We start from the raw sequence: 11,552 nt of genomic DNA on the forward strand, positions 1-11,552 counted from the left end.
CACTTCAAATGTTTTCATTAAGTGCTTCTATTTCCCTTGGCTCGTGTTTATAATGTGCATACATTATGACATCTTCCAGTGATCTCCAGATGTGACCATAATAATAATAATAATAATAATAATAATAATAATAATAATAATAATAATAATAATAGTTCTTCTTGGTGAAGGATTATTAAAGGTAATTTTTGGATACATTTTCCAAGTGGCTGGAAATTAATTTCTAAATATTCTGAGCACTGACTTATTTGGTGTATTAGAGTGATTTGGAGTGTGAGTGTGGGAGAGAGTGTGTGAGAGCGCGTGTGTGAGTGTGTGTGAGAGCGTGTGTGTGTGAGAGCTGTACGGCTGTAGCGCGTTAGCTTTAGCTTTAACATTAGCAGAGCAACGCCGCTGTACGGTAGCAGGATCACATCAGAAACTTTTGTGTCTAGATTTCTGTCTAACTTTTCTAGCAGGACACTTTCGGTTCTGACTCCATCTCCGTTTGACGTGTGTCTCAGTCGCGTGTAGAGGAAATAAGTTTAAAAAACAAACAAACAAACAAACAAAACAAACCAAAACAAAAAAACAAAAGGTTGCACTTACTGTGCGCGCCGTCGGTGAGAGGGATCCGTTGGAGAGGTAGGGGCTCGTCAGGTCGGGGATCATTATAAACGGGTAGCCCGGGTACGGGGGGCTCTTGAACAGACCTCCATCTTGCCTTTTCGCAGCTAACATGGCGGGGGGAAAAGAAGAAAAGTTTCTTAGGGAGCGTCAGGGGGAAAAAACATTTATGCGTATTTTAAGTAAGACGGTATGGTTATGTCGGGATTGTGTAGTTCAATCTAAAACACAGGATGATTTAGAGAAAAGAGCGACTCACCCTCTTCTAAACTTTCTCTTGTTTTGTCTCTGAAAGTTTCGGCTCTAGGCGGAGGCCGTCTTTCCGCCTTGAAATGCAGCGACACGGCGAGCGTTCAACACAGTACAATGGCACAACGGTTAGCTTCACTGATCACCGACGGTACACAGAAAAGTTTGGCGCTTTACGCAAAAGTGCAAGGAAACTAACGGACAACTGATCCGCGATGTTTTGTCACTTACCTCTGAATCCGAAGAGCTGTTTTGATTCGTTTCTGACTCGTTTACGAGCGAAGATTTGACATCTGCTAAATCCCTTTCTGCAGAGGAGTTCTCTGAAATTTTCTCCTCCTGTTCTCCTTCGTCTTTGAAGGAAATCATTTCATCGTTCGCACCCAGATCGTCCCCTCCACCGCCGTTCAGCTGCGGCATTTTCTCCCGAGCAGTGTTGGGGGGCCAAAACACAAAGTTTTAAACCCTTGATCTGTGTGATCCCGAATCCGAGTTGGAGTTTAGGGTCTGCCCTGGCGTTTCCCAAGGACTGGCGATTAGTAGAAAACTGAAAAAAGGGGGAATCTTGGCAGAAAAAGAAGCCGTAGACGGAGCCGAGCCGCTCGGATTGAGTGAGTTGAAGTTGGTCGGAGTGGTTTTCAGTTCAAAGGCGGCGCTGATTGACAGCTAGAGAGGGATGGAAATAGAGAGAGTCTGGATTCGGGATTATTGACAGGGAGAAACACACAAGAAACTAATGAGATTCAAACAGGGAGGGACTTGAAGTGACGTTTTCATAAATAGAGAGGGGCAGGAAAGTAGGGAGGGGGGAGAGGATGGAGGAAAGAGGCAGCAGACGAACACAGCAGTTTGAAAAGCGAGGAAGGAAAAGCGAGCTTTGGTGGAGAAGAGCAGAAAAAAGGGAGAGAGAAGAGAGAGAGAAAAGAGAGAGAGAGAGAGAGAGCGGCCCTGCTTTAGTGCTGGAATGACGAGGAGCCGGAAGAGCCGCAGATACGCGGAAACTCTGTGTGTGTGTGTGTGTGTGTGTGTGTGTGTGTGTGTGTGTGTGTGTGTGTGGGTTAAGGGCAATACTGGTTCAAGAGCACACGCTGCTTCCTCGTTTTCTGTTTTTATCCTGGATCTAGAAAGATAAATTTGTAAAGACACCGTGGTACAAAGGTACAAAAAGAAATAAACAAAAACCAAGATTTAAACATATATTAAACCATAAAATTATTATTTAATATATAAATTATTAATTAATTAAACAGTTTATACATGTGAATAAATTATGTACAATTTTAATAAAGGATATTTGGTGCATAATAATAATAATAATAATAATAATAATAATAATAATAATAATAATAATAATAATAAATGTGGGCTACAATTAATTAAATCAGTTTAAAAGCATTTAATTGTGAGCCTGCTATGTGACCTGACAGAGAAGGGTTTTGCAGCTCTAGCACACACACACACACACACACACACACACACACACACAGCTGGTTAAGGAGGTTGACCTTAAGAAATGACAAACCGCTGTTCCTTGCCTGGTGCTCTCTTCAGACAAATAGATTATATATTTAGATTAATAGATAGATAGATAGATAGATAGATAGATAGATAGATAGATAGATAGATAGATAGATAGATCTTTAGTAGGTAATCACAGTCAATTGTTACAACTCAATTTTTTTTTTATTTGCATTGTGTTCTATAGTTTCATAATTTAGAGGCCTAAAATTGTATAGATTATTATGGGGCATATCAATAAAATGATAAGAAATATTAGGCAGTCACTAATTATAAAAAATGTTTAATTCTGTTAGTAATTATCCCTAAAATTAATTCACGGCACACTGTGCCCTTTCTCATAACTCACTGATTGTCTTTTATGAATTTGACGCACCCAAAATAATTTATGCCAGTGCAGCATTCATCTGTTTTTCGTGGACTCGGCCAGTTAATTTTGATTAGATGCTATACACAATATGCTCAGAAACAAACATTCAAGTCAGGCACATAGAAAAGGTCAACTAGACATCAGAGGGCATAAAAACTTGTTGAATGTCTGTGTGATTTGGAGCAATACGTCATTCCTGCTTCTGTTTTTTCTAATATTTTTACAAAGCCATAAAATCCACAGATTTTGTGTACATAACAGTAAGTCTACAGCAGTAACTAAGCCAAATGCTGCTATAAATGTGATATAACACAGGTATCACAATATAGCTTCATATTTTAAAGCACATTATACTTGTAGATATAAAACATATTTTATATTGCAAGCATTATTTTCATTTTAAATAAATAGACTTATTATACTAATCATATCCTGCATACATTATCTGTTTCCTTTCCGTCTCAGATCTTTCCTTATGCAGATTCCAGGGTCACTTGAAATTATTGTTTTATTATTATTATTATTATTATTATTATTATTATTATTATTTTAATCTCAGACAATAAAACAGCTAATTTCAGATTTCAGACTTTCCACTCAGGGGGTGATACCTACTGAGATCCATGTTTCTGGTCTCTTGCAGAAGGGAAGCAAATATCAGGCCTGTGTGCAAACAGTTAATTACCCACAATGCCTGCATGTTCCCATACGGCCTGAAATGGCTCTGTTCTTAATTAGCATATTATGGGCTCTGTTGGGCTCTAATGGTCTTCCTGCTTGTTTTCATGGTAACAATATGTGCATTTTAGAAGGTTGTTTAATAGTAACAACAGCTTGATTTATGCCAGATTCCCCTTAAGCTGGACAAATAAAACAGCATAAACTTTTCTGGTTTTAACAAGTGGAACTTGGCATTTAACCTTTTCACATGTAATCAATTGTAAATTTCCCCATTGTAAGAGAGGCTCTGGTACCCATTTTAACATTTTTTCCGAAAGAGTTCAGATAAATTATATCCGGTGAGTAATGACTTGAATGTCCACAATTATGCGGTTCTAATAGCTTGTTGCACTTTGTGTCTATAAGACAATAATAGAGGAAATAATTATAGCTTTATATGCTTATGCAAAAATCTCTTTAATGATGTGTTTTTAAAGCAAATGCAAAAAAGGAAGCTAATTTCATTACATAAAATTACCCTGCTTTGCGGTAAATATTGATAAAATGTAAAAGACTAAAAAAAAAAAAAAAAAAAAAAGCAGCTATAACTTCATTTGTACTTTACTATGCAGCGTATCTATACCTGAAATGCTAACAGCCTCTCTATCAGAATATTGATCAGAGCAGGTGAATAGACGCAAACTGAAGTTCACATCACATTCCACATTCTAAAATAAAACATGCGGTTATGTCTGAGGACACGTAACCTCTCCAGACATGAAGTCCAGCCAAGCCTGAGTGTCTTACCCCTACTGTGTATCCAATATTGCATAGTGGGAAATACGTATATGAGGCAGAGCAGAATCTGCGTGTCTTTTCCAAAACAAACAGTTTGCTTTTTCATACATGGATGTGATGACCATTAATCAGAGGGTTGACCATCAGCAGAGTAAACACACAGCCACCTGAGTGTGCGCATCTTAATAGTATGTGTGTGTGAGAGGCAGAATGCATGACCCATACTGTCTGTGGTCATATGGAATATACAGTAGCAGCCAAGTCACACAGACTTAAAAAAATTAACTGCCACTGCATCAATTCTACATTACAAAACAGACAGAAAATGAACTCCTGACCTCAGGGCTATCAATCAAATGCTAATATATTTAATTTTAGATATTTGACTTCACATCTGTATACAGCCTGGTATTTGTGTGAGCTGAATTTGTAGCTGAATTAAATATATATTAATAATTAACCATTTTTATTTATTTGTCATTGTCCGCTTGTATGTAGATAGTTCCAGGTTTACTGGTTAATTCAATAAAGTTTTGTAGATTAATGTTTAAGTGCGACATATAGACTGAGATGTAGCACTGTGTCTTTGTGTCTTCCTTTCACCCAGCCTTGAATAGTAAACAATGCCACGTCAAAAGCCCTGGATGGGACGCATGTGGAAAAGGCATTGCAGTTCTGACCCCACTTTGTGCTGCTGACTAAAAGAGGACCTTCTTTAATGACGGCCTTGTGTTTTGGGCGAGCCTCGCGCTGTTGTAGGGCCCGCAGCCGATTGTCCCTGGAGAGGCTGAGCACCTCGTCTGTGGAGCTTCTTCCTAAACCAGACACAAGAACAGCAGGCTCTTTTTTTCTGTAAAGAGAAAGAACAGGAAAAACAGTTCAACAACAGCCATAAAAATGTCTCACAATCAACACAGACCAGTGTGGGTGGTGTATGAATCGGTGAGGGAGCGTGTAAAGGAGGGGAAAAGACACAGAAGGTGAGAGGAGAAACAGACAGAGACTATTCACTGCCCTCCATAGGACGTTAATGTGTTTGCTTTTCATTTGTTACATTTCCCTCCTTTCTTCATTAAGGAACATTTCATCTTTTTATTTTTTTAAACTATTCTTTAAAAAATATATGTTTACTCCACCCATATTCAGGGATTAAAATAATACATACTAAGGAGTATGTAATGTATCCAATTTCATGTATCCAGTTCAAGATGTACTAAAATAATGCATGGTGAAATTCATAACTTCTTTTTCAGACAATATATCAGTGAATCCTAGGGAAAAGTGTTCCCAAGACTCAAATCATATCATCAGCAGCAGCAGCAGCTCGTAGCCTTTGTTTGGGGGTAAAAACCTAGTATGGGTTTCAGACCAAGGGCCTAATTAAGAAATTAATGCAGTAAAATCAATCTGCCCCATATTTGGCTCCATTTCAGCTACGAAAGCTTCGAGCAACGCTTAATCAATGCATATCACAATGGGGATCAATAACCGCTCTTCTTTTTTTGTTTTGTTTTTTCAATTTTAACTGCAGGTTTTTGAAAATTCGTTTCAACAACTAAACACAATTGAATTCTCTTTCTAAATAAAGTGGAAGAGTTTTTTTATTTTACTTATGTTGGTGCAATAGATAAAGTGATAGATCGCATGCAATGTTTTATGCATTGCTGAAACTCTGACATTCCTCATTCAAAAACAGTGAGTGATTTTTCTCTCTAAATATGTTGTAGCTCAAGACCTGTTATAAGACAGGAGGTATTGAAGTGCCTTGTATTCTTTTTCCGAAATATAACTTATATCACTATAGTAAAATAGGTCCTAGTCTGAGGATATAATCAAGATAAGAGCCTGTTAGATGGAGTTAATACAATCAGTTCATACTCAACAGAAGCAGATGAGATGTTTTTCTACTCAAATTCCCATTACAAAATATTAAATGCATACTGATAATAAAATGAATGTTTTTGCCTTAGCTTTGAGATCTATTTTAGAACTAAACAAAACAAACTGACTGGTAATATTTACTGAAAGCACTTCATGACCCAAACTAAGCTGCACCAAAGGGAACGTGGCTTTTAAACTATAAGGCTGTATGCCATTAACACTTTTTAACCATTTATGAAATCAGGTCAGTGAAGGAAGCGAGAGGTCAGAGTGCACTTCACAAGTGCAGTAAATGCAGAAGTTATTTTTCGGGCATATTAACAGTGAGAGTGAAATTCATTATCTAGTTGAATCATCAGTGCTCTCTTTTCTCTGGGAAATGAAGCTCATGTCCTAGTTGTGTTCATTAACCATCACCAAAAAAGCATCATACGCACAGAGATCAGATCACAGTATATTTTATCAATATTAATAAGGAAAGGAAAAGTCCGCTTGTAATTAAGAGAGTCCCTTGGCTTTGATTTAGACCATTACTAACGCCTCTGCATCTTTAGATTAAAAACCGACCTCTTTTATTTAATAATATTAAATCCCGACATGTATCTTCTAAAAGCTTTTAATAAGACAAAGATAAGATTTGCATCCCCATACAAGTGTCTTTTTCAATTGATTATGATGCCGCCATTGATGTGTGAGAAATTGATGTTTTCCTCTGTTCTTAAGGGGCTCTAATAGAAGGGGCGGGATTTGAGGAGGAGACTTTGCCACTTTGATCTTCAATCAGGGAAAAAAATTCCCACTTCTTTGTCAGCCTATATTTGGTAAATAACAGTGACAATCCGTGTGCTTTAATAACATGAAATAAAGAGATGGAGTGAGGGGAAGCAAAGGTGTGCATGTGTGAAATGAGAGCAAGAGAGAGAGAGAGAGAGAGAGAGAGAGAGAGAGAGGTTCCCTGATTTGTCATTTTGTAGCTTAATATTTTAAGGTGAAAGTACAATAATCTCAGGCTAAGTGAAATAAATTGTACCTATAAAGGACGTCCCATTTTACACACATAAAATCCATGCACACTTATAGTCATGGTGGTTCAGTACTCAGTATTATGAGACACAGTATAGCGGTTAGCATCTGTGTTTGGACTTTATTCGTCCTTGGTGACTCAGGTCTCACAACACCATCCCAATACACACATAAGGAATGTCTCGCTACAGCTACCTCACCATCAACCAACATTATCCTCTATCCTGTATCCTGACTCTGTCACTGTTCATCCAGATTTAGGGATCCTTCATGTTCAACCTCTTATTCAGAGTTTTTAGCAGCTTTGGTCACCTGAAACGTCTCCATAGTGTGTGTGAAACCTGTAGAGACAGAGCTAGAGGGAGAGAGAGAGAGAGAGAGAGAGAGAGAGAGGCCACACTACTGAGTATGGAAACAAAGCCTGGCCACGGACCTCAGGAGGATTTGACTCACAAATAAAGATGAGAGAAGACAAAGACAAAGCGAAGAGGAGGGGAAAAGTCTAATGGAACACGGCTTGATAAAATGGCCTCAGTCGTTCATGACAATAGAGGCGGACTGTACATTTAGATCAAAAGCTTGATAAGATGTAACTGAGTGTTATTACAATGAGAGTACCAGGTCGACTGCATGCCCTAATCACACATAAGGTCATGCTTGATTTAAAAGCTAACATGTGAACAAAATAACAACATGAAATAACAGTTAGTTTATGAAACATAAAATCTGGTATGTAACTAAACCAAATTGTGAAGTGGAGTCATGGACTTAGAGCTGCCATTAATCGTAGTGTTGCTGTTCACCACAAGAGTTTCCCTGTTAATGTGTTATTGCTGTTCCAAATTCTTCAGTGATGAGATCATTGTGGGATTCGCAGGCCAGTGCAGGAGATGAGCACAAACATACAGCCAAACAAGATCACTTCAAGATGGAGAGAAAGAAATGCCTACTGGGGAACCATGAGCAGAGAGACAAGGTGTCAAAAGCGTGTAAAAAAAAAAAGAAGAAGAAGAAGAAGAAAAAAAAGAAGAGCTAGCTAGAGAGTAGAATGAGTAAAATGACCAGAGATGGAGTGTGAGATGGGGTGATTGTTGACCAGGTAGATGGAGATCAGGAGGAGAGAGAAGAAGAGATGGAGCGCAGCAGGGAGCATCAGGAACTGGGGGCTGGCTCCAGGCAGTCAGAAAGCACGCAGAGATTTACTCACACGTCAACAATAGCACATTCGATAAAGCCCAATGGAGTAGCCAAACAGATCCGCCTCGGCACTCAGTCAAAATTTACAAATCTTTACATTCTTTAACAAAAACCAAGCATCATCCTGCTTGATATCTGCAACAAAACACTGAATACGAACTTGAACTGTACTATATTTCCTTATCTACTCTTTTATTTATTTTGTGCAGAGAAATGATGACTTTTCCCTACAGACAAAATATCATTAATGACTTATGCTTTAAACTACACAAGTATGCACAGCTGTTGCATTCATACAGTATTATGACAGAAAGGAATATTATTAAAATATTGAATATTCTACCTTCTTATGTACAATTTGCATTCTAGATTTTTTACTTGACTTATACCTGAGTGAGTTAAAAAAAAAAAGAAAAAAAAAGAAAAGTAGTGATAAAGTAGTGAGTTTCAGTTTCTGCTCTTCAAGATTACTGTAGCTCATGTGTGAGCAGGAGACAGACAGCTTTCAGAAAGCTCTGGTAAGTCCAGCAGGCTCGTGTATTCACTCCCAGCTCAGTGAAGCCAGTCCAGTATCCCCCTCTCCAAACTAACTCAACCTAAAAGTGAACATAAGAGAGCCTGTTCCTAGTCTCAGCTCCTAACCACATCTCTAAAAAAGCCCAGTTTCAGCTAGACTACTCCAAACACCATAGACCCCACAAAGACAGTGAAAGCTGGCAATCTCTCTTCCTGTCCACCTGAATGCAGAGTCATCCAGTGCACATGCTGCCGGTTTTCTCTTTAAACACCTCAGATCGGGAGGCTCAGTCAGCCCGTCACACACCAAGACTTATATTTCTCTTACCCAAAAAAAGTCCAGTTCCACAGCATGTCCTCAGGTGAGTGCAGATCCACTGACAAACCAGTTTTAGTAGGAAATGGATCAACTTTATGAGTTAAACTCAACAGAGAGAAAAACCTATTGTAGGAAATCTAATCTAATAGATAGGAAAGAAAACACTGAAGTGAAGTGCATTGGGAGATTCAGCAGGGTTCGAGCTCATTGTGTTTTTTTACGGGTCTGGGACAAACACTGCTGACACACTGTGAAGCCTGTGTCAAAAAGTCTGTTTTCCAAATCGACCTCATTTGCATGTTTTAATAATGCATGCTGCTTATAAGAATATTAAATAGAATAGATCTTCACGAGATCAGACCTTCCACGTTAATTATAAAGATGTCAAATGGCAGTTAGTGAACTGTCACCCCCGAGGTTGCCCCCTTTAGTTCTGTGATTATATTCACAAACTGTAGATAAAGTGTCATCATACAGACTATTAGTGCTCACTAAGCTGAAGAAAGACTGCTCTCGCTGTCATTCATATCCAGAGCTAAAGTAACCTGGAAACACTTCAAGCTCTCACTTCAAGCTTTCACACAATGAAGTTATTACTACAGCAGCAAATCGCTCATTTGTTATTTCTCAATATCTCTCTCTCTCTCTCTCTCTCTCTCTCTCTCTCTCTCTCTGTGTTTTTTTCCAGAGCTATTGTGAAAGCAGAATATTTAGCTAATAATAAAAAAGCTAATGGTGCAAAGGAAAATAATAAGAATAATAAAGTCTCTAAAACCGTGTTATGGTTCCACCTGTTGGTCCATCTATTCAGCTCTGTAAGCCTGTGGACTAAAGCTGGACTGTTCAGGTCATTACTGTACCATTAAGACCCTATAAAAGTCAAAGTCAGGGAGTCAGCAAGTGGAAAAAAAGAGAAAGGAAAGGAAGTGCATCTGAGAGCCGCCAATCAAAGAGGTGAGCTCACTCTGTGTTTCTGTCAGTCCTGTCTCTCTGAAGTTCATTTAAACTGAGTTGGGACGCCTCACTAGCTCTTAACAGGTAAAAGGAGCCATATTATCAGTCCTCAGAGGGGGCTGAACAAGTTGATGTGCTCTTTCAGCTGTACTAAACTGAGTCCAGCTCACAGAAGTGTAGCATGAACACCAGCCTGATTAAGAGAGAGAAAGAGAGAGAGAGAGAGAGAGAGAGAGAGAGAGATGGTGGAGGGTGGAGGTGCAGGTTAACTGATCACGGCAGAGGTTTCAGAAGTGTGCTGAGCTTGTTGAGAGGAGTGTATCGCTCTATCATGAGACTAAGCCGATATCTGGGCTGAGAAGAGCACTGCTGCCTCCATCTGTAGCTCGAAGGACGCTCAATATTTCATCCCCTCCTGCAGATCACAACTGCTGAAGGCCGGCTCAGCCTGGCTCCCAATGCCCAGGCTTCCATATGCTCATCTGAGCCTCTCGCTGCTGCCCTGTGCTAAACCCCCCCCACACACACCTAATAAGTCATTTTAACCAGCACTAAAGCCCTACAGCAGTTATAGAGCAGTGCACATCAAATATCTTCATCACACCAATTCCACATTTCTGTTATCTATTTTACCTTGTTTTCTACAGCCCTGATGCCAGATTAGAGACTCTTCCGAATCTACACTTATACAAACTTTTAAATTCATCCATTAAACAACGGAAGGAAGGATTTCCATTTGGGAGGGTTGCACAGGAGAAGCCCTGAGAAAGACCAAATAACGCAGCACCTGAACGGCCCGAAATCTCATTAGAACTAGAATTGTGTAATGTTAATGAGAAAGAAACTGGACCTTTTTGGACATGTGCAGTGACCAGTAGAGGTGCATGCATTGCTCATAAAGTAACATATTATTATGGATCAGTGACACTGGGGCAGCTAGTAGACCATATTCTATCCCAGCATCTGATTGCCTCTACCAAGAGGTTTAGACTTGTTCTTAGTTGGAACTTTTTAAGAAAGAATAATAGCAACATAATCATGCATCCGATTCATCACAGAAACCATGTAAATACAAAATGATGTTCTGTAACGACGTTCTTCGGTCTCCAGAGATTTAAAATCCTGTGGTCTGAATTAAAAAGTGTTACATTACAGGAAGAGACAGGCAGATGCTTCACCAAATATTAAATGTAGTGACAATAAATTAGAAAATAAAGGTTTAAACTGTTAATGTACTGTTTAATGAAGGGTGCCAACAGTTTTGGTGTGTACTGTACCTAGACATTTCAGGTGTTTCCAGTTTGTTTTGTGTACGTGTATCGCTTGTATGTGTGTAAGCGGGAGTTGGAGAACGTGTGCAGGCTTTGTTTTGTCTTTTTGAAAATTCCTTTGATGTGTGTGTTTATTTATTTATTTGTGTAGAGAGCCGGCCTTTTCGGGCAGTCAGACTTCAGTAGATGT

The 11,552-nt window shown here is 39.0% G+C and overlaps 1 protein-coding gene across 12 annotated transcripts in view; it reads right to left on the reverse strand.

Annotated features, from left to right (window-relative positions):
- Positions 1-1,775, reverse strand: part of tcf7l2 (transcription factor 7 like 2) — a 73,451-nt gene extending 71,676 nt beyond the window's left edge. For 2 of the 12 annotated variants that reach the window (XM_060857823.1, XM_060857813.1), the window contains exons 1-3: positions 1,087-1,775; positions 866-932; positions 589-713 (exon numbers count right to left, since the gene is read on the reverse strand). In XM_060857823.1, coding sequence (XP_060713806.1) covers positions 589-713; positions 866-932; positions 1,087-1,275 — 381 coding nt within the window. In that variant the 5' untranslated portion in view covers positions 1,276-1,775. The remainder of the gene's footprint in view (positions 1-588; positions 714-865; positions 933-1,086) is intronic. The other 10 variants (XM_060857892.1, XM_060857864.1, XM_060857832.1 and 7 more) reach the window with 9 other exon arrangements.
- Positions 1,776-11,552: the final 9,777 nt, after the last annotated feature.

This window comes from Tachysurus vachellii, chromosome 2 (assembly GCF_030014155.1).
Source record: "Tachysurus vachellii isolate PV-2020 chromosome 2, HZAU_Pvac_v1, whole genome shotgun sequence".
NCBI classification, from domain to species: Eukaryota; Metazoa; Chordata; class Actinopteri; order Siluriformes; family Bagridae; genus Tachysurus; species Tachysurus vachellii.